Source organism: Eulemur rufifrons, chromosome 24, assembly GCF_041146395.1.
Source record: "Eulemur rufifrons isolate Redbay chromosome 24, OSU_ERuf_1, whole genome shotgun sequence".
In the NCBI taxonomy this organism is placed as follows: domain Eukaryota; kingdom Metazoa; phylum Chordata; class Mammalia; order Primates; family Lemuridae; genus Eulemur; species Eulemur rufifrons.
Genome location: NC_091006.1, coordinates 13,784,427 through 13,806,675, shown reverse-complemented (window position 1 = coordinate 13,806,675; position 22,249 = coordinate 13,784,427). Strand labels below are relative to the sequence as shown.

Genomic DNA, 22,249 nt, shown 5'->3' with positions numbered 1-22,249 from the left:
AGGGAGTGGTTATGGCGCCTTCCTGCACTGAGGAGGGGGCCACCTGGGCAGACAGCCCCGAGGACACACAGGTCTGGGCCGGGGCAGCTCTGGGCACTCTGGGGACACTCCAGCCCCAAAGGAGTTGACAACAGTCAAAAGGTGGGGGAAGGCAGCGAGTCCCCGCCCCTGCCCCATGAGTGGCTGACAGGGTCCCTGTGACTGTCAGCATCTTATCTCTCCCCCACCCCGGCTCCTGGCTCTTGAAGCAAATTCCTTCTTTATCAGCAGTGGCAGCCTCCGGTGGCCTCTGGCCAACGTGTCTGGGGTCTGGCCCTCTATCTCGGTCCATCCCAGTCTTGCCCGATGCCTCCCCCCCATGCTCCCTTTCATGCTCTTTCTCTCCAGTCTCTTCCAGTGCCAATCCTGGTTGCCATGGTAACACTGCAGCGGGTACCAGGTGGTGGCTGGGGGCAGGGAGCTGGCACTGCAGCAGCCTCTGCCATTTCCGATGCCAGGCACCCGCAAGGCGCAGGGGCTGAGATTCATTCCGGGGGCACTCGGACTCCCCAGGCCTCGCAGGCTACTCTTTGGCTGATGCAAGTTAGGGAGAGGGAAGAAAGGACATGGCAGTGAGAACACGACATGGGGCGGGGGGACTAGTGGCATCACGGCTGAGGGGGAGGAGAGGTGGGAAGTCAAGGTGAACTGAAGGTTCAGAGACGGAGGGCGGCAGGTTCTGGTTGAAGGCTGAGGAATGTGAGAAGGGGACACCCTCTATGGGGCCAGGGGAGAGTGGACCCACTGAGGCAAGGGCACAGCTAAGATAAGCTGAACTCAAGCATCTGTTGCCTTCTGGGAGAGGAGGGGGCATGACCAGGCAGAAACCCCCTTCAGACCTTCGCCACCTGAGGACAAAAACGGGGGGCAGAGAGGACCTGGGAGCAAGGGGACAGAGCCCAGAGTCCCTGTCACCATCTCCTCTTCCCACCCCAAGCAGGATGTAGTTTCCATGACAACCTGGCCGGCCAGAAAGGGGGGCAGGGGACTGCAGAGGAAATTTTCCACATCAGCAGGAAGGGAGGAGGGTGTGTTGCAGAGGAAGGAACAGCCCCGGGGAAAGCAGGGGTTGGGGGGGGAACTCAGGGTCCCTGGACCCCCAAATCACCATGCTCGCAGCCCCCAGCCCTGGTGAAAGTGGAGAGAATGCAGAGAAGGGTTTTCACCCGCCTCCATCCCCACAAACCACCCCCCAACTCTGTGCTGCTGGGGGAAAGGGGAAGTTGAGCTCAAGGGTCAAATGTCCAAAGAGCAGTGACTGCCCAGGCCTTGTGCAGGGGACAGTGAGCAGCCAAGGGAGCTCGAGCCGCAGCCACCAACCAGACTCAGGGGCATGGCCCTCGACAAGGTCCCACGGAGGGTGGGGGTGGTAGGCTACGGCCGCCTTGGTGAGTCCCTGGCCATCTTGGGCCTCCTTCCCCAGGCCCTGTCCTAAAGCCCCCCAAGCCCCTCTGCTCTCCACAAACACACCTTTCATCTGTCTTTATCTGTGCCCCTGGCTGTGTCTCTGGTTCTGCCTACCGGACTATCTTCTACGCCCCCACCCCTGGTCTCTGTCCCCCTCTCTCTGGGTCTCTAGCCCCTTCCTTTCCCTCTCCCCAGGACAGTCCCTCGTCTCCCACCTGCTAGCTCAGGGACCGGAACTGGGCCTAGAACTTGTTTTTGTCTGGAATCGGGACCCAGGACGAATGGCAGGGAGCGTGCCTCCCTCCCTACAGCTCCAGAACCTTGCTGCCCTGGGAGAAAGGTCAGTGACCTTGCCATAGGAGAATGGGGCTCCCTGAAGCTCCTGTTCTGGCCTCCCTTGGCTGCTGTGTGATCTCAGGCAAGTCCCTTGCCCTCTCTGGGCCTTAGTTCCCACAAATGTGAAATGGGAGAAGCCCATTCACCTCATTTCCCCTCCCAGACCAGGGTGAAGACTGACAGCCCTCCACAGACTCTGAGAGAACCCTGGGGAGGGGAGGGCTAATACCTCTCCAAGGCCTCCCCCATCTCTCCCCTCTCCCAGGCACCCTGATCTTGTGGTGGAAGTGGCCCATCCCAAAATAATCCATGAATTTGGGGCACAAATCCTGCACCATGCCAATCTCCTGGTAAGTCCCACCCCAACCCATAACGCAGGCCCCCTACCCCTTCTGTCACGACCCCATCACTCACCCTAAAGCGGTGATCCCTCTCCACCTCTGTCCACCCCAGGTGGGGTCCCCCTCAGCCCTAGCTGACCAGACCACAGAGCAACAGCTCCTGGAGGCCTCGCACCACTGGGACCACGCCGTGTTTGTGGCCCGAGGGGCCCTGTGGGGCACTGAGGACATCACCAGGTTGGATGCAGCCGGGGGCCTCCAGGTGAGGGCCTGCTGGACTCCCCAGGAACTGGAGGGATCCTGCAAAGACCCCGTTGCCCCTGACCCTGGCTCTTGCTTCCAGAGCCTTCGTGTCACCATGGCCACACACCCCGATGGCTTCCGGCTAGAGGGACCCCTGGCTGCAGCCCACAGCACCAGGCCTCGCAGTGTGCTCTATGAAGGCCCTGTCCGTGGGCTCTGCCCCTTTGCCCCCCGAAACTCCAACACCATGGCAGCCGCTGCCCTGGCTGCCCCCAGCCTAGGCTTCGACCGCGTGATTGGGGTGCTTGTGGCCGATCTCAGGTGAGCAGAGCTGAGCATGGGGGGTGGGCTGGGTTCAGGCTAACCAGACTGATTGCCCCTGCTTGCCTCAGCCTCACAGACATGCACGTGGTGGATGTGGAGCTGAGAGGACCCCCAGGCCCCACAGGCCGAAGCTTTGCTGTGCACACCCACAGAGAGAACCCTGCCGAGCCAGGCGCCGTCACGGGGTCTGCCACTGTCACAGCCTTCTGGCGCAGCCTCCTGAGTGCGGCCAGGCCCCTCCCCAGTACTAGTGGCCCCTCTCCCCCAGCCCTGGGATCTTGGACTCTGTCTGGTTCTGCAGTTCTGATTCTGTCTTCATTGATATTTATTTCTGAATCTCCTTAACCTGTTTACTCCACGAATTTGAATCTTTGTACTGTGTATGTCTCTATTTCTGTCCATGTCTCCAATCTCTGACACTAAGCCCCCCTCTCTCTGGGACTCTACCTCTGCATGTGTGTCTGTCTGTCTGTCCACCCCCAGGTCTATGTCTTTATCTCTCTGGGTCTCTGTCCTTCTCTCTCTGGGTTTTCCTCCACCCCCACCTTGACCTGTCCCTTCCTCCCATCACTGTCTCTCCCTCTCCCTCTGTCTCAGTCGTTCCTTCCCCATCTCTCCCTCGCAGGCTGCTGCCAGCTCCCCTCCAGGCCCGGGATCCATCTCTGCTGAGAAGCCTCCTGCCCGAGAGGACATCCTCATCTGATTTCCCTTCCCACCGCCACCGCCACCGTCCCACTCCTGCCCTGGCATCACTTTCCCGGGATCTCCCGCCTGTCTCAGTAAAGATCACAGATTCTTCGCCCTTCATTATCTGGCATCTCTGGTCCCTTGTTTCCCTCCTGTGACGTCACGCCGCGTCTGCACTCAATGCGTGACGCCATCGCAGGGGGCGAGCACACACGAGAGCGAATTGTCTGGAAGCTATCGCGAGAGCCTACCCACTACATTTCCCAGAATCCTCTGAGCAGCAGTGGGCGTGTAGTACACGACGGGGAGGGCCTCTGGGTCGCATTTCCGGGGTTTGCGGCGGGGACCGACGGAAGTTGTAGTCCTACGTTTTCTGTGGGCGACAGCGGACTTCCGGGCCAGGAGGCCCGCTTGTGCCGTGTGGGGCAAGCGTACCGCGGGGGCCCCCCGGGAGTCGTAGTCCGGCACGCCGGGACCGCCGGGAGCTGTAGTCCGTCCCGCCTGCCCAGTCAGCGCGGTGCTGCCCGCCCCGCACTCGGAGCCAGAGCCGCCGCCCAGGGGGATGCGGGAGCCCCTGGCTCGGGGGAGCGGAGAGGCAGGCGGGGTGAGGGGCGTTGCCTGGCAAAGGGCGAGCGCCGTGTTTGGGGTACGGGTCGGGGAAAGGGCTCTGTTACTTGGTGTCGGGGGAGGGGGCCTAGTTGCCAGGTGATAGGAAGAGGGGATCCTGTTGCCTAGTGACTGGGGAGGGGGCCCTGTTGCCAGGTGACAAGAGGAGAGAACCTTGCTATTTAATGGCAGGAGAAGGGGAGTCTTCTGTTGCTAGGAGACCAAAGAGACCCTGTTACCTAGAGACAGAGGAGGAGGATTCCTTTTGCTAGGTAATCAGAAGAGAGACTTTGTTACCTAGTGGGTTGGGGTCCTCTGTTGCTCAGAAACCAGAGAGGGATCCTGTTACCTAGGGACAGAGGAGGAGGGTTCCTCTGTTTCTAGGTGACCATGACCCTTTTACTTAGAGATGTGGAGGGGGTGGTTCTCTGTTGCTAGGTGAGCAGAAGAGAGAGCGTTTTACTTAGGAACAGGGAATGACGGTACCTCTGTTGCCAGGAGACAGTACAGGAAATAGGATCAGAGGCCCAACGTCCTCCCAGACTTCTCTGAGCCCCCACCTCAATGGCATTGCCCTAAGGGGCCTGCTGGGAGGCTGGGCTCAAGATCCTGGGCCCCTGAGTACCTTCTCCCCTTCCCAACCCCCAGCAGGAGCCAAGGACGGCATGTCCCAGGCCCCAGGAGCCCAGCCGAACCAGCCGTCTGTGTACCACGAACGGCAACGCCTGGAACTGTGTGCCGTCCACGCCCTCAACAACGTTCTGCAGCAGCAGCTCTTTAGCCAGGAGGCTGCCGATGAGATCTGCAAGAGGTTACTGTCACCCACCTTAACCCCTGGAGCAGCAGGGCTCCAAGAGGCAGAGCAACCCACCTGGGTCTCACAGCGAGTCAGGGGCAGAGCCTAGGGTTTCTTCTGCCTGCTCACCACCTGAGCCGGACTCTGGGGCTCAGACTGAGATGTTGTTCCCTCCGTCTGCCTGTCCCGGGCCTCAGCCCAGCCAAGGCCTCCCTCTCTTATCCGGGCCTTATCACAGCCTTCCAGCTGCTGGTGTTTTCCCTCCAGAACGTCCTGCACAGAGCCTGAGAGCCAACCCTGTCCCGTCCCCTGCCCCTCCGCCTGATATCATGGCCCTGCAGCTCTCACTGCTCTGCTCACACCAGACCTCTCTCCAGTCCCCGGATGGGCCATACTGTGAGGCCTCTGGGCCTTTGCACGGGCTCTTCTTTCGTCTGGCATGGTGTGCTCCTCTTGGCAGCCTGGAATATACCTCCCCACTATTCCAGATTTCAAACATCTCTTCTTTATAATCTCTCTGCCTCACTCCCTCTTCTCTGGCCGCACAGCCCTGGCCCCAGCCCAGGCCCAGTCCTCCCCTGCCTGGACCCCCCACCTAGCCTCCTTTGCAGCCTCCAGTCAGTGACCCGCAAGGGATCTTCCCACACCCAGACATGACCCTATCTCCCTCCCCCTGGCCCCCTGCTCCCAGCCTCCTGGGGCCCCCTTGCCTCCCCAGACAGAGGCCAGCCCCTCAGAGTGATTGTTATGGGATTTATTCATCTCTGTCACTCACAACAAGAATCTGGCAACTCTCACGCCAAGGCTGTGCTGGAGACCCAGAGACACTCATACACGAGCCCTATCCTGGGAGAGGCGAAGGAAACAGGCACACAGAAAAATAATACACGCTCTTCCCTCCCCCTGCCCTGCCTACCAAAGGCCCAGGTGTGGACACAGGTACAGTTGCTCAAAGGAGGCAGGGCCCAGGGAGGCAAGTGGTGACAGGTGGGCCTCCTGGGCTGGGGGAAGGGCTGGAGGCACAGGGGACATGACCGGGGACAAGTGGCCAGAAAGGGAGGGGCTGAGGCTCAGAGGCCAGCAGGTCCTCATGGGACTTTGTCCCGGGGGTGACGGGGTGCCAGGGAGGGACAGGGGAAGCACCTGGTGTTAAAACAGGGTTGGTCCTAATGGAGGTGGCTCAGTGCATGGGGGAGCCAGAGAGGGCCCCAGACCCAGCCTGGAGCTCAGGAGACTCCTCCCAGGGGAAATTACATCTGAGGTGGGTCTTGAAGGACAGAGGAAGGGATTGGGCATGATGAGAAAGACCGAGGGACAGGGACTTTGTCCAGGGGCACTGGGGAGCCATGGTGGGGTTGAGGGGGCAGCTCCAGGCCCAGGTTGGGGGATGGGCTGGAGCCGGAGGATGGGGAGGGTCCAGGTGCAAGAAGACAAAGCTTGAGCCTCAGGGACAGGGCCAGTCGGGACAGGAGCGACGGGACTTGGGGCTGATGAGTTATGGGTGGAAGAGGGAAGAGTCAAAGCCTGGGGTAACCGGTAGACTCTGGCACCGCCTGCTTTGTGGGAAGGGCAAGGCTTTTCCAAGCGTCCCCGACTCAGGCTCCGGCCACCCCCCCACCAGGTTGGCTCCAGACTCCCGGCTGAACCCCCATCGCAGCCTCCTGGGCACTGGCAACTATGACGTCAATGTGATCATGGCCGCCCTGCAAGGACTGGGTCTGGCCGCCGTGTGGTGGGACCGGAGGAGGTAGGCCCCAGAGTGCCCGGTCACATGCTGGGCTGGGCACTCAGGGTGCAGGGTAATGGAGAGGGTGGGGACGGTGGGGGGGGTCTACATGGGGGGTGGAGGCCGGCAGCCTGCTGGCCAGTAGGTGGGGTGAGCAGGTGGCCAGGTGGGATGGGGCACGCTGACGGATGGAGGGTGGTAGCTGGACAAACAAGAGGATGGCCAGTGGGCAGTTGGACACATTGGGGGAGGGACTGTGAGTGGGTGGGTGGTCAAGCAGTTCAAAGATAGACAGTTGGTGGGCAGAGGAGAGCAAACAGGCGGGGGCTGCTGGATGGACAGAGGGAAGTTGTGACATGTGGCAGGTGGGTAAGGGCTGGACAGATGGAGCAGTGGGGGAGGGGGGAGTGGCGGTGGCTGGCGGGTGGGTGGTATTTGGGTGAACAGCCAGTGGACGGTGGCTGGCAAGGAGGTGGGAGGGTGGGTGGTGTGTAAGGGCTGGTCAGTGGTGAGCTGTGAATTGTAGGTGGTACAGGGAGGTTGGGGGGCTGGCTGGATAATGGGGGCGCCATGGCTGGATGAAGAGCAGTTAAGGCGTTGGGCAGGGGCTGGTGAAGGGTGATGGGGTCGGGTGGGTGAACGGAGCGCAGGGAAGCGGGGAGTGGGGGGTGCTGGCTAAGGAGCGTCCTTGGGTGGGCTCAGCCTGGGCCCCACCTGCTCGGGAGCACTCTGGGCGGAGCAGTCCCTGACCACAGCCCAACCCTCACCCCCACCCTCCCCGACACAGGCCCCTGTCCCAGCTGGCCCTGCCCCAGGTGCTGGGGCTGATCCTGAACCTGCCCTCACCCGTGTCGCTGGGGCTGCTGTCCCTACCACTGCGCCGGCGGCACTGGGTGGCTCTGCGCCAGGTGGACGGCGTCTACTACAACCTGGACTCCAAGCTGCGGGCGCCCGAGGCCCTGGGGGACGAGGACGGCGTCAGGTGAGCCAGGCAGAGGCTGCTCCGAGGCCGCGGCTCGCAGGAGCTCCACTGCCCAGAAGGGAGCGGCGAGGCTGGCGGGGCCTCAGTCTCCCCGTCTCTCCTGCCCAGGGCCTTCCTGGCGGCTGCGCTGGCCCAGGGCCTGTGTGAGGTGCTGCTGGTGGTGACCAAGGAGGTGGAGGAGAAGGGCTGCTGGCTGCGGACAGACTGACCCCACGGCTGACTGTCGCCACTGCCTAGTGCTGTCCCTGCTCGACCACGTCGGGCTCCGAGTGCAAGGAAGGGGGCTGCGCTTCATGGACCCTGAGGGAGCCCCGGCCCCTCCCACACCCCCACCCCCAGTGCCGCTGCTGCCTCAATAAATCTCATTTGCTCGGGCCTGGCCTGGCGTGACTGACCCAGCCCTCGCTGGGCCCTTTGCCTCAGAGCCCGGGAGCCAGCCCGTCTCAGCACAAATCCCGGCTTCCTGCCGCCTCCGGCCAGTCACGCACCTCTCTGGGCCTCAGTTTCCTCCTCTGGGCACAAGAGAAAACAGCACAAGTCCCTGCGCATGTGAGGCCCATGTTCTGCAGCGGGAGAGGGACCGGGACAAACCAACTGGCATGACCTGGTGTGTCCGGCGGGAGGAGTGCAAAGCAGGTGGCAGGGGCTTATTTCTTGACTCTGTTCTTCTCCATTGATTGGGAGGTGGCAGAACAGTGGCCCTAGGGAGGCCCACGTCCTGATCCCTGGCGCCTGTGAATACGATAGGTTACTCGGCCAAGGGGAAGTGAAGTTGCAGGTTGAACTGAGGCTGCCAGTCAGCTGACCTTGAGACAGGCCGCTGTCCTGGACCCCCGAGGGGCCCAGTGTGCTCACAAGGGTCCTTAAGTTGGAAGGCAGAGGCAGCCCGCGAGGCCCATCTCAGACTTAGAGAATAAATGTGGGTTTGAACCCACGGAGTTTGCGGTAATAAGTTACAGCAGCCATCGGGGATGAACACAGCGTTGTTGCAAATGACTCAGGGAGCTGGGCCCCCGTGAGAAGATGTCCTTTAAGCAAAGACTGAAGGTGACGGGGGCTATGGGGAAGAAGCGTGCAGACACAGCACGGCCCTGCAGAGGAGGCAGGTGGCATCGGGCATGCTCCAGAGGCTGGTGTGGCTGCAGCCCCGTGAGCAGCAGGCAAAAGGGCAGGAGAGAGGGCATGGAGGGTGGGCACCGGGGACTGCTGGCACAGGGCCTACGGGCCACAGTGAGGACTTGGCTTTGACTCTGGCTGGGCCAGAGCCCTGGGGGATTGTGAGCAGAGGGGAGACTTTAACTAAATGTTTTCGCGCCACAGTCTCGCCCAGGCCAGGCTCACCCTTGGACCTCCTGCTGTGTGTCCCTGGTCCCTCGCCCCATCCAAGTCCCTCCTCTGGGCCTGGCCGGTGCCGAGGGATGCCCAGGACTGGAGCAGTCGGCCCACCCTCCCAGCCCCCAAGCTGGGGGGAGGCAAAAGAGGATGGCAAGACCCCCAGTCCCAGGGTCCCACAAGGCGCTGTGGGCCCAGAGGATGGTGAAGGGCAGGCCACGTAAAATGGCCCAGAGACAAGAATGCCGTGGAAGGCTGAGGAGAGTTGTCCGGAAGGCTGGTGGGCGGGCAGCGCTTTCCAGGACCCGTAGTTACTTCCGGAGGTGAGGAGAGATAAGGGTGGGTCCTGGCCAGAACCAACCCAGGCAGGACCCCCGAGGGCAGGCCAGCTCAGGGTGCAGAAAGACCCCTCTGGGGCTGTGGGGACAGACTGGGGGAGAGACCAGAGGAGGCTGGGAGGACAGTCCAGAGGGGAGAGGAGGAGACTTGCGGCAGAATTCTGAGGGAGGCAAGTGACAAAGAGAGTTGGGAGGACAGTCTGAGCCTGATGGGTCCTGGGGGTGAGGAGCGGAGGAAGTGAAGAGGGTGCCCAGGGTCTGGCTGAACCTGGGGGCCTCCGTTAGGTGTGGGGCAGAAGTTGGGGACTCAGAGGCACGGGAGGCCGGGGATGGGGAGGGGCAGGAAGGTCCTGGCTTGGGGACGCAGCCGTGGGCAGGGATCTGCTCTGGCAGAGAGTTCGCCCCAGGACCACAGGAGTGACACCCTGGCACCCAAAGCAGGGCGGGGAGCAGATGCCACCACAGGACACGACGCACTCGTAAAAGCCCTGGTGATGCAGGGACTTGGGCGTGGTGGGTTCTGGTTTGCGAGTTTCCCCTGAGGTCAAAGGGCAGGTTGTAAAGTGAAAAGCCAAACAGCACAGGAGGGGACACCCCGACTGGACTCTCCCGGGCAGGCCCCACCCAGCCCTACCCAGGCCCCTGCGCCTCCTTCCTGCCCCGCATCCTCCGCCTGGGCCTCTCCCTGGCCTGTCCGCCCTCTGTCCTCACCAGGTCTCCTATCTCCATCTCACTGTCTCTCTCACTGGGTCCCCATCTCTGCCTTCCTGTCTCTCTGTGTCCCACTGTCTCTGTCTGTCTCTCGGAGCCTCTGACTCTCCAGCTCCTTTTATCTCTCTAAGCGTCTCCTCTCAACTCTGTCTCTTCCCCCGTATCTCTCTGTGACTCTCACCTCCCGCCCTGTGCCTGTTGCCTGTCCCGTCTCCCAGACAGCCTGGCGGTCTCCCTGAGTGTTTCCATTCTTGGCCTGAGTGGCAGGCGGGGCTGTGGCCTCCCCAGGTGCGTGCTCAGCTGTGGCCAAATAAGGTCCGGGTGAGGAGCACAGGGAGGCGGGGCACCGATTGAGCACTTACTGTTTGCCCGTTATAGTGCACAAGACCCCATGCACCCTCAGTGCCCTCTCCCCGCCTGCGGCCCCCACCTCTCAGGGGGGCTTCTGGGACTGAAATGGCTGCCCTTTGCCCTAGGGTGCCCAGGCAGGCCCGTCCCAGAGCTGGCGGGACTCCTGGGGGTCCCAGAGCTGGAGGCACCCCACGCAGACTCTCAGGGGCCTCCCAGCACAGCCAGGCTGCAGGAGGGGAAGGGCTGTGGTCATGTGGCAGGTGCTGGGCAGGTGGGGGGTGACAGCTGTCCCCACACCCCCCCCCCATGTCGGGTGCTGACAGCTGAGGCCCAATTTAGCTCACAAAGCCCAGGTCTGGCCTAGCTCACAAAGCCCAGGTCTGGCCAGATAAGGCAATGCGGGGAACAGTCCCGCCCCCAGGGCACCCCTTAAATTGTGCAGTTGGTCCCAGGGGGCGGCCGCCGCTGATGCCAGGTGAGAGGGGCCGCTCCTTCCTCGACATCCCCACAGCGCCTTCGTCTTGGTCTCTTCCCTCTCCCTCCTCGCTCTGTCTCTCTCCCCCTCTCTCCTTCTAGTGGGGGAGGGAGTGGCAAAGGACAGGGGTGGGAGGACAGACCCAGAAGGAAACTCCCTATTTCTGACTTTCTGCCCTTCTTGTGTCTCTTTTCTCTCCTCTCCTTTTCCTCCGCAGCCCATCTCTGTTCCTGTCTTTCTCTGTCTGTCTCTCTTTCTCCCTCTCTTTCCATCTCTTTGTCACTCCCTGACTCTCTCTGTCCCTGTCTCTCTCTGTGTCTCTGTCTCCTCCTCCAGTTGCCTCCCAGTCTCTGGGTCCCTCTCTGATTCTCTCTGTCCCTTCCTCCCCTGCCTCTCCCCAGCTTTCTCCTTCCTGTTTCTGCCATGTCTCCCTCTCGGGCTCTGTCTCTCGACTCCCCCTCTCTCCCCAGTCTGGGACGAAGCCCTCCCCGGCCTGTGCCCGCCGCGCTGAATAAAGCTGTTCTGTTCTCACCTCTCCCTCCTGAGCCTCCTTCTTTCCTTCCTCACTCCTCTGCCTCTCAGCTCGGCGCCCCCAGTCCCATCCTGGGTCGGGAAGGGTGGGACCCCCTGGTGGGTGGGGGCCTCCCTCCCAGTCTCAGCAAGAGACAGGCTGAGAGACTGGAGAGACAGAGGGATGGGTGTGGAGCAAGAACTAGGGACAGGGACAGAGAAAGAGAGGGAGGACCCAAGAAAGGGAGACTGAGGGGGACAGAGACAAGGTGGGGCCACAAACATGAAGACAGGAGAGACAGCAGGACACAGAAACACAGACACTGAGAGACTCAGAGAGCCCAGGCAGCACCACCCACCCCCACCCGCCACAGGGGACAAGGGCCAGGCCAGGCTGTGCCAGGCCCAGGACAAGGAGCCCTTGTCGCCATCCAGGGGCAGCTGGGGGCGGCCAGTGGATGGGCCATGGGGGAGGGGCCAGAAGGCCCGCAGTCCCCACCCCAGACTACCCCTCTTCTGGGCTCCCCTCCCGGGTCTCTGCCTGTTCCCAGCCTGCTTTCTGCTCTGTCAGGGGAAGGCATTTATGGAGCACTTTCTGTATGCACCTGAAATGTCCCTATTCACACCCTTCCACTTCTCCTGTCCCTTCCTCTGTGTCCTCTGCTAGTTCTTCCTGTGCTTCCGGCTCCTTCCACGGAGGAAATGGGCATTATTAAGTACCTAATGTTTGGCAGGCAATTTCCATACACTGTCTCTGTGCCTTCTACCCTTTTTGTTTTCCTGTGCCTTCCACCCTGATTCCTTTCTCTTTTTGATGTGCCTAATCTCTCTTGGGAGGGAAATAGGCATCTATTGAGCACCTGCTGTGTGCCAGAGAATTTACACACACTGTCTCCTGTCTTACTACACTCCCTCCTCACAATTTCCTTTCTTTCCTCTCTACTGGCTTCCTCTCCTTTCTGACCACCTGCTGTCTCCTAGAGGAGGGAACAGACATATTTTGAGCACCTACTGTGTTCCAGGCACTTTCCTTACCTTCTGTCTTCTCCTCACACCCTATTCCTCCCCTGTCCCTCTGTCTTTTCCTTGTCTTTCTGGGCTCTCTGCCCTCTTCCAAGGCAAGGAACACATTGAGCACTTCTGGTATGCCAAGCGATCCTGTCCTTTCTCTCCTCTTGCCTCCAGTCTGCACTGCCCTGTGGTCGCTGCTGGCCTCTGCTTCTGCTCTCTGCCAGGGAAGGAAAGGGGCATTTACTGAGCACCTACTATGTGTCAGTTCTGACCCACCCCGCTTTGCTTCTCTCGGTCCCCTCATCCCTGATTTGTGCTTTCTGTTCCATCTGCTCTTTCTCAGGGAAGAAAACAAGTAATTATGGAGCATCTACTGTATGCCAGGCAATTAACATACCACCTCATCTCCTCTTGCCTCTTTCTTTCTGCCCCTCTTGCTCTGCCAGGTTGTCCCTCCCTCTGTCCTCTGGGTCCTCTTCTGGGGAAGGACAGAGGCATGTGCTGAGCACCTCCTGTGTGCCCACTGTTTGCCTGCACTGTCTCTCCCTGTGCGTCCTCTCCTCTGCCAGACTTTCAGGTTGTCACCTCCTCCCCATGCTCCTCCAGCCCTACGGAGACCTCCTCAGCCAACACCTTCTTTTCCTTTGGCTCTCGTGTCTGTGCCTCTGTTTTCCTCTTGTTCTCTCCACTCGGTGGAAAACAATGTGCACTTACTGAATACCTACTGTGTGCCCACTGCCTCGTCCACACACTTGCTCCCGTTTCCTCTCTTCTCCCTGGCTCCTTCTCTCCTCCAGCTTCACCCCCTCCTCTTTGCCCTGCCAGCTCTTTCCTAGGGGAGGAAACAGGCATGTATTGAGCGCCTGCTGTGTGCTGCTGCTTTCATATACCCTGTCTGCATGCCTCACATGCCTGTTCTCCCTTCTCTCTTCCTCTCTGCTTGCCTTCTTCCTTTTGGCTGCTTTCTCTGTGCTGGCTACCAGGGAGAGGAATGGGCATTTATTAAGTACCTACTGTGTGCTAGCCACTTTACACACATTATCTCCTTCCCACACAACAGTCTCTTCTATTCTCTCGGCTGGAGTTTCCTCCTCCTCCTCCTCCTCCTCCTCCTCCTCCTCCTCCTCCTCTTTCTCCTTTCTCCTAGGGAAAAGAAAGAACTCTCAAGAAGCACCTACTGTATACCTAACAATTTCCACACATGGCCCCCTCGCCTCAGAGTGTCTTTCCTCCCCTGTTTTTCCTCTGTAGTGGTTCCTTCTCTCCCTTTCTCACCTGTCTTCTCTCTCCTGAAGGGAGTGGGCATTTATTGAGTGCCTACTGTGTGCCAGGCTCTTTATATGCACTGCCTCCCTCCTCATAGTCTACCCCCCCTTTCCCTCCGTCTCTGCCAGCCCCTCTCTTCCTTCCTGCTCTCTGTGCTTTGCCCCAGGAAAGGGAAGGGGCACCAGTTGGTCACCAACTGTGTGTCAGGTAATTGGCACTCACTGATGCCCTCTTTAGACCCTCCTTTTCTCCTGCTCCTTACACTCTACCGACTCCCTCTCTTTCTCTGTTTCTTCCTTCTCAGCAGTGGAAGCACCAAACTTTCCAGACAGAAGGGGTTTGGGTGTCTTCTAGGCCACACCTGTAGAAGGGGCAGGTCGCTTCGCCTCAGGGTGCTGGGCAGATCGGAGCCAATGCGATTTCTCCATTGGAGAAACTTGTGTATGATTATGGCCACGCCCTCCTGTGGGGGGGGCACTGAGGAGGTCATGAGGAAAAGTAGGAAAGAAAGTGCTAGAACAGAACCTGAGAGGCAGCACATGCCCACGGAGGGGGGCGATCCTACCGCTGCTTCCCCCGCCCCTCCCTCCCCTCCCCAGGCCTCCCCAGAGGTGGGCGTGGCAGGGCAGCTCCCCAGACTCCCCCCACCTTGGGAGGGCAGATGAGGAAACTGAGGCTCAGGCAGGGAAGAGGAGAGGACTTGCGGGCTGTCACACTCCCTCCCTCTCCTCTACCGGGGTCTGTCCCTGACCCTGCTCCTCAGTCTCTGGATCGTGCTCTCTGTCTCTCTCTCTCTCTGTCTCTCTCTCTCACACACACACACACACACACACACAAGCACACACACACTCCTCTCTCTTCTCTGGGCCTCTGTCTCTGCACCCTCCAAGTCTCTTTGACACAACCGAACTTTCCTCCACCCACTAACTCCCGGGCACTACATTCTAGTTTCCTTTGCTCATACCTTCCTCATCACACCTTTTTCATTCCTCTCCATGTGATGTCTCTCCTCCACTTCCTCCTCCCCCCTCCTCCTTTCTCCCCTTCCTCTTCTTCCTCCTCCTCCTTTCTTTCCTTCCTCTTCCTCTTCCTCCTCCCCCGTCCTCCTCCTTTCTCTCCTCTCTCCCTCCTCCTCCTCCTTTCCTTCCTCTTCCTCCTCCCCCCTCCTCCTCCTTTCTCTCCTCCCTCCTCCTCCTCCTTTCTCTGTTTCCTCTTCCTCCTCCCTCCTTCTCCTTTCTCTCCTTCCTCTTCCTCCTCTCTTCTCTCCTTCCTCTTCCTCCTCCCTCCTCCTCCTCCTTTCTCTGTTTCCTCTTCCTCCTCCCTCCTTCTCCTTTCTCTCCTTCCTCTTCCTCCTCTCTTCTCTCCTTCCTCTTCCTCCTCCCTCCTCCTCCTTTCTCTGTTTCCTCTTCCTCCTCCCTCCTTCTCCTTTCTCTCCTTCCTCTTCCTCCTCCTTTCTCTCCTTCCTCTTGCTCCTCTCTTCTCTCCTTCCTCTTCCTCCTCCCTCCTCCTCCTCCTTTCTCTCTTTCCTCTTCCTCCTCCCTCCTCCTCCTCCTTTCTCTCTTTCCTCTTCCTCCTCCCTCCTCCTCCTCCTTTCTCTCTTTCCTCTTCCTCCTCCCTCCTCCTCCTCCCTTCTCTCCTTCCCTTTCTCCTCTCTCCTACTCCTTTTCTCTCCTTCCTCTTCCTCCTCCTCTTCTTCTTTCTCCTTCTCTTCCTCTTTTACTTCCTCCTTTTCCTCTTTCTCCGCTTCTTCCTCCCTCCTCCTCCTTCCTCTTCCTCCTTCTCCTCTTCCTCTTTTACTTCCTCTCCTCCTCTTCTTCCTCCTTTTCCTCCTCCTCCTCCTTCTTCCCTCTCTCCACACACAGGAGACCTCCTTTTTTTCACCCTGATCCTCAGAGTTTTTTCTCTCTTTATTTCACACACACACACACACACACACACGCTCCTGCTTCTCCCCATTTCTCTTCCTTAAGGGATGTTTTTGCTGTTCTTCGCCTTCTTCCACCCCAACCCCACCTTTTCCCCGACTGCCCCGCCCTTTGGCTCTAAGCCTTTCTGGACTCTTCCTTTTTCCTCCAGATCCTCACCCCACACACACCTCCTCTGCCCTCCCGCTTCCTGGGCGCTGGACCCGCACCCTCATCCCCGCCCCGCCCCTCATTTCCTATTGTCTGCGCCCCTCCCCCAGAGGAGGTGCCGACCCCGGGAGATCAGACGGCAGGTCAGACAGCGGGCGTTTCCACCCCGCGGGTGGCTGGGAGGTCTCCTCAGCGCTGGCTCCTCGGCTCGGCCGGCGTTCGGGAGCGGGGGCGGGGCGATGGGCGGGGTCTGGCGGGGCGGGGCGGGGCCTTGCTCTTGGCCCCGCCCCTGCCCGCCGCCTTCCTCTGAGCGCTCTTCTTCTCTGCTCCCGTCTCCTTCGCCTCCAGTTTCTCTCCTTATTTTTGCTTTTCCCGTTTCCTCTCACGCCCTCTCCCGAACTCCTTCCTCTCCGGGTTGTGCTCAGTGAGCACAACTTTGCCTTTGCGCTTCTCGCCATTGGCTCCTCCCTCTGTCTCTCCGTCCCTGTCCCTGTCTCTCAGCGCTGTTTGTTTCTCCCACGCCCCTCCGTGGGGCCCCGCTGTGCTCTTTCTGTCCTCACCGCAGTCGTGCTTTCGTGGCCTTACTTGCAGTGTACTATTTCTGCCTCGGCCCGCTCCCGCCGTCCGGTCCCCACCTCTCCAAGCCCCCTCCCTTCCTCTCCTAGACGGCTGTCGTCGGCGCCCCGCTGCCCTCACGACGCCTCCGCTGCGGTCGCTCGACCGCTCGCTTCCCTGCTGTGGCCTCTGCGTCTCCCGCCGTCGGGTTCTGGAACCCGGTGCTGGCAGCCCCGCCGCCCCTCGCGGTTTCCGGCCCCCGCCCCTCCCCCGTGGGTCTGACTCCGACAGCTGCAGCTGCTGAGCCCCCCCGCCGCCCCCTCCCCGCCCTGTCTGGTGACCCTGATGACCCAGGCGGCAGGGACGGCTCCTCCACGTGCTGGTGATATTTTCATCCTGCCTCGTGTTTCACCGTTGACGAAACTCGTTTCATGTCCCGCCAGGTCCTGGGACCGCCAGCGAGCGCGTCTCTGTCTCCGCAGCTGCGCATTCCCGTCTGTCTGTCCCTCATTAACCGGGACACGGGGCGTCATCCCATGACTTGGAAGGACGGCAGGAAACCTAACCTCACTCTCTGTCCTCCTCTGCCTCCCCACCTCACGTCTCCTCTCTGTCTCTGTCTCATGTACCCTGTTCTCGTCCATATCCGTGAGCTTGTTTTTTGCCTTTTTTTTTTTTTAACAGTGAGCACAGGTGTTCTGTCGTCTGTGTCTGACTTTTCCGCTAGCCAAGGCCTCTGTGGGTCCTCGGCGTGTCTGTGCTCGTGGCCCCTCCTCCCGTGCATGCCTGGTGACTTGCCGCCCTCGACCCTCTGTTTGTTGCATTAGAAAAATGATCTAGGCGACAGGGCTGAGGGCGAGTTCCTCTACAAACGATTCCCTGTTGTCCTGCCAGATGTGGGCCGGCCCCTCCCCCGGGGGAGCTCCCTGTGGCCTGGTGTCCCCCATCAGGGCCATCCAAGTGGAAGCCTAAATCTGCCAGGCCGGCAGATCCTGGGGAAAGGACAGGGACCTGCTTGTTCTCCCCAAGGGTTCCCACGGGTTGCAGTGTCCCTCCACGTTGACCCACGTCTTCTTCGTGGTCTATGTCAGTGTTTGATGCTTTTAAGATTTTAGGCCCCTGGTTGTTTTCAGCTCCTGACCCAACGCTACTGATGCAAGAGTCCAGGTCTTTACCTTCTTTGCCATTTCTGCCCTGCCGCTGGCGCTGGCGCTCTCTGTTTCCCCACACGTGCCCTTGCCGTCCTTTGTTTCTCAGGCTGTTCCCCAGCTCCGCTTCCCCTTAGTTTCTCTCTACTGCCTCTTCCCACCTTTGAACTTTGCTCTTCCTCCACTCCCCACGTTCGTGTCACCTGTGTTCTCTGCCCTGTTCTGTCCCTCTCTCTGGTCTCTCTCCTGCTTTCCCAGGCCCATCCTGTCCTTCTTCCTCTGTTCTCCCCAGCGCCTTTCTCTGGCATGCCTTTTGCTTTGTACTTTTTCCTCCTCCTTTTTTCACACTTGTCATACTTTTCTCTCCCATAGCCACACAGATGGCCACGGGCTGGCCTTCGCCCCGTCGGGGCAGAGAGCATTCTCTGCCAGGCTTGAGGCTCAGAGACATTTCTGCTGCAATGTTGCATTCCCAGAGAGCCCAGCCCCGTGGCAGGCCGTGCTGTGACCTGGCTTCCATCCTGGCCTCACGGTGCCTCCTTCCCTGGCCTCCCGCTGACACCCTGAGGGCGTCCCCCATCCTCCCCCCACACCACGGCCCTCCCCACTTCTATCTCTCTCTCCCTCCCTCTTCCTCTCTCCCTCCTCCCTCATGACACACTTGCTCCCCATCTTTCCCCTTTTGTTCTCTTCTGTCTACCCTTCCTGGCGTCCCTTTCCCTCTCTCCCTCCCTCCCCTCCTCCCCTCTGTCTCCGTCTTCTCTCTCATCCTCCTGCCCTCTCCCCAGCCCGTCTCCCTCCTGATTCTCTCTCTATCTTCTTTCTCTGTTCTTTCTCTCCTCCCTTTTTCTTTTTCATTTTCTTTTTTAAGACAACTTCTCACTCTGTCGCCCACTAGAGGGCAGTGGTGTCAACATAGCTCACAGCAGCCTCCTGCCTCGGCCTCCTGAGTAGCTGGGACCACAGGCCTGCGCCACCCCGCCCCGATAATTCTTGTATTTTTTGTAGAGACGGGTCTCAGTCTTGCTGAGACTGGTCTCGAACTCCTGGCCTCAAGGATCCTCCTGCCTCGGCCTCCTACAGTGCTAGGATTACAGGCGTGATCTCGCTGTACTTTCTCCCCTGTCCCTCTTTCCCTTTTCTCACTCTTTCCTGTTTCTCGACTTCTCTTGCTCTCTCCCTCCCGGCTCTGTCCTGTCTCTTCTCCCTGCTCTCAGCTCCTCTGGCCTTCATCCCCTCTCTCCCTCCCGTCGTCCTTCCTCTTCCCCTCCTTCTCCTCCCTGATTTCCATCCTCTGTCTCATGGCCTGTCCCTCCTGATTCTCTCCCCTGGCCTCACTCTCTCCTCTTTCTCTCTTCCCTGGCTGGAGCCCTCCCCTCCTCTTCCCTCCTTCCTGGCCTGTTTGCCATATGAGCCACCCCCCCCCCCCAAGGCTCTGGGTCTCTCTTATTTCTCCTTCCTGTCCCTTTTCCCACCCTCTCCTCCTTCTTTTCCTTCCATTTCTGACTCTTCCCTCAGTCCCGCCTCTCCCTCTCCCCTCCTTTTCTCCCTTCTCTGTCACCTCTCCCTTCTTTCTCAAGGTCTGCTCCTCTCTCTCCCTTCCCCATGTGGTCCCTTTTCTCCTGTGGCCTTGCGCTCTCTCCCTCCAATTTCTACCTCTTTTCTCTCCTCCTCCTCTCTCCTCTCAATGTCTCTTCCCATCTCCCTCTTCCTTCCCCCTCCCTGCCTTCCATCTCCCTTCTCTCTTTCTTCTCTCTCTTTGGTCTCTCCTCTGCATCTCTCCCTCTCTCCCCTTTTCTTTCCTTCCTCTCTTCTCTGAACCTGTCTCCTTCTCTCTCCCTCTCCCTCCACCCCCCATCCTCCTCCCCAAGTCCGCATTCCCACTGGCCTCCTGCCCTCCTCTCAGGGAGGCCCCTGCACCCTGCACCCTGGCCCTGAGGCTCCTCTCCTGCCCTGGTGCTCTGAGGCTTCCAGGTCCTGACCAGGAGGCCACACAGGCTCTGTGGCAGGAGGCCAGCCCGGAGCAGAGCCACTGAGCCAGAGGCCCGGGTGTAGAGGGACCGGTGTGACACCGGTCTCTCTTTTCTGTTTGTCCTGGACTCTGGACACTGCCTGGAGGAGTCAGGCCTGCCCAAGCTCAGGAAGGAGGAAGCAAGAAACAGGCCCAGAGACAGGAAGCACATTGCCTAAAGACACACAGCATGTAAGTGGCAGCGCCAGGACCGGGTGGGCTCCCCTGGGGTTGCAGGAACCGGCTCCTGGGCTCCTGAGCTTGGGGAGAAGCGGATGAGGACTTTCTTTCTGCTCTGTTCTCCTCCCCAACCCTCCACCATCTTCTCTTCCTCAGGCAGCATGGAACACCCCAGTGCTGGGAGGACCTCACCCGACGTCCATTTCACAGATGAGAACATCGGCACCCAGTGTTTCCGAAAACCAGCCACTGCTAGGCTTCCAGGGAACCGACCTTGCCTGAAGGACCAACAGTGCCCCCTGCAGGGAACTTCTCTCCATTGCGAGCAGCCACAGGGATCTGCCTGAGGCATTCTGAGCGCGTGGGATCCTCTATCGCCACCAACTGGCACAGGATGGAACTGCAACCAAGCTGTATTAGACACTGAGAATGGTCCCAACAAAATGAACAATGATTTGAATGCCTGGGGCAGGGATAGGGGCTGTTGGGTGGGGGGTAGTGGAGAGGGATAATTTGCAAATTCTGTAAAAATAAAAATTTTGCTCCTAATCTATGTATAAACATCGTACCCAGCAAACTTCTTGGTATGCCAATTTAAACCTCTGAACTTTTCAAGTCATTCTAAGGGTGAATTCTCTCCTGCATTACCATGGAAATGTAAGTGGGACTTTACTAAGAGAGACAAAAGAAATGGGATTTGGTTTACACAAGCTTGTTTGGGAGACTGCATTTCCAGGAATGGGGCCAAACTGTGTTTCTTTCCTTTATAGGGACATTGTCATGCCTTGCTAATTGGCAGGTGGGTGGAAGCAAAGGTGGATGGACTGACAGCTAAAGAGGTCTCAATAATTAGCCCCTGCTCCTCACCACGGAGTCTCTCTGACAGGTTAAATAAACAAGCATATGGAATTGTTTCCAGAAGCCACAATTTGGGTGTACTAAAAAGTTTTACAAAACTCTAAATATAGCCTTTTGCATTTTAAAAGATTGCTTGTCATACAACTATGTGCTGAGAACAACTAAATGCCAATATGAAACCCCAGGCTGGGAAAGGGGATGCTTTCTCAATGCCGGGGAGCAAGGGACATTTTGTGGGGCAAAGAAGGGCATCCAAGGGGCGAGGGGGGAAAGGGGGGGCAATCCCTTCACTGGGCATGTACCTCGAAGGCGCTCTCACATCTTAGACCAAAAGTCAGGTGACTGGGGTGAGCATCCAGGAGGGAGAGAATACAGGCTGAGCTGGGGTCAGGACAGTGGCAACGGAGAGGGAACATGGCAGAAAGAGGTTCTGGGACTTTGTCCTGTGGGCAGTGGAGGGCCATGGGAGGGCTGTGAGCAGGGGAGCAGTGGGGTCAGCTCTGGTGTCAGAAATCCCCCCCCCCCGTGAGGGGGAGGGACTGGAGAAGGATGCTGGAGGCTGGGAGGCCAAGAAGGAGGCGGATGGTCCTCCTTGGAAAGGATGAGGCTGGAGCTAGGGCTGAGACCATGCGGACAGAGGTGAAGGGATGAGGCCAAGAACTTTAGGGGTTGGGACGGTGGTTCGTTGGGGGACAGAACTGGGCAGGGCAGCACTGTGGTCTGTGAGGTTGGGGAGGCGGTGGCACCACTCACTGGAACGAGGATCTGTGGAGGAGCACCCGACCCGGGTAGGTGGGAGGCACTGACATCTTCAGTGGACCCTGAGGCATTCTGGAAAGGAGCCCTGGAGGCAGATGGGGCCCTGGGTCTGGGGAGCAGGAGGGGGTTGGAGCCAGAGATGGATTTGGGTACCACTGGTGAAGAGGGGCTGTTTAGAACCTCCAGTCCGGAGAGAGGGTGGCTGAGACCTGGAGTAGCAATGGGGCAGCATTCACCAAAATCACACATACACCTTTTTTCCCCCCCTGAGAAAGAGTCTTGCTCTGTCACCTGGGCTACAGTGCTGTGGCGTCAGCCTAGCTCACAGCAAACTCAAACTCCTGGTTTCATGCGATCCTCCTGCCTCAGTCTCACCAAGTAGCTGGGACTACAAGTGTGTACCACCATGCCCAGCTAATTTTTCTGTTTTTAGTAGAGACGGGGTCTTGCACTTGCTCAGGGTGGTCTCGAACTCCTGAGCTCAAGTGATCCTTGACACAGTTCTCAGGAAATACCTGCAGCTCAAGCACGTTCAACCTGTTCTCTGAAGTGCGGAGCATCGCACCACGATACCATTTTGAACACATCGGACTGGCCAAAACCCAAGAGCTTGAGAGTGCGGTCTTCTGGTGGGACCATGGGGAAACAGGTTCGCTATTCTAGGACCGCAGCAAGGCAGGTCACCATGGAGGGTCACTTGGCAACACGTACCAAGTTTGCCAGCGCCCTTTGCCTGTGCCCGGCCATTCCAGTCCAGTTTTATCCTAGTTTATCTACGTCCATGGGACGTGGCAGAGTTGGCCGGTGGCGAACATGACCCATCTTCCCGGCGGGTGGAGAACGAGGACACTTGCTGGGCTCTGGCAAGGAAGGCCCACGCCCACGCAAATTAGCTGCGTTTGTGTTACAAACGGGTGAATACCGCACACTGCGGTTTGGGCTGGCTGGCACACTGCGGTTTGGGCTGGCAAACAGCCGCTCTAGGAGGGAGAACAAAAAGCAAATACAAGTGCAGGAGGGAACGTGACGTTCTGCCACGCACCTACCTGCTCGGCGGAGCCACGTGAATGTATTACCTGTTCGTAAAAACGTCTCCAGTCTGCCCGAGCAATTCTACTTTTAGTCCCTCGTCCCAAGGAAACCATTCAGACTCCCACCAAAGAGAGATTAGATGACAACATT

The 22,249-nt window shown here is 59.2% G+C and overlaps 2 protein-coding genes across 9 annotated transcripts; both read left to right on the top strand.

Annotated features, from left to right (window-relative positions):
• The first annotated feature begins 1,279 nt into the window (after positions 1–1,279).
• Positions 1,280–3,500, top strand: ASPDH (aspartate dehydrogenase domain containing). 2 transcript variants are annotated; one of them, XM_069457248.1, is made up of 7 exons: positions 1,280–1,427; positions 1,642–1,786; positions 2,048–2,132; positions 2,236–2,385; positions 2,467–2,687; positions 2,759–2,913; positions 3,316–3,500. In XM_069457248.1, exons 1-7 carry the CDS (start codon positions 1,373–1,375, stop codon positions 3,357–3,359), a joined length of 855 nt encoding a protein of 284 aa, XP_069313349.1. In that variant the 5' UTR covers positions 1,280–1,372; the 3' UTR covers positions 3,360–3,500. The 2 variants fall into 2 exon arrangements, with proteins under 2 accessions (XP_069313349.1, XP_069313348.1); XM_069457247.1 differs by having other exon boundaries at positions 1,323–1,427; positions 2,759–2,934.
• Positions 3,418–7,858, top strand: JOSD2 (Josephin domain containing 2). Of its 7 annotated transcripts, none has more exons than XM_069457246.1 (5): positions 3,418–3,469; positions 4,632–4,794; positions 6,401–6,526; positions 7,293–7,487; positions 7,596–7,847. In XM_069457246.1, exons 2-5 carry the CDS (start codon positions 4,649–4,651, stop codon positions 7,693–7,695), a joined length of 567 nt encoding a protein of 188 aa, XP_069313347.1. In that variant the 5' UTR covers positions 3,418–3,469; positions 4,632–4,648; the 3' UTR covers positions 7,696–7,847. The 7 variants fall into 7 exon arrangements, with proteins under 7 accessions (XP_069313347.1, XP_069313343.1, XP_069313342.1 ...); XM_069457242.1 differs by lacking the exon at positions 3,418–3,469 and adding an exon at positions 3,541–3,981 and having other exon boundaries at positions 4,635–4,794; positions 7,596–7,858; XM_069457241.1 differs by lacking the exon at positions 3,418–3,469 and adding an exon at positions 3,541–3,981 and having other exon boundaries at positions 7,596–7,858.
• Positions 7,859–22,249: the final 14,391 nt, after the last annotated feature.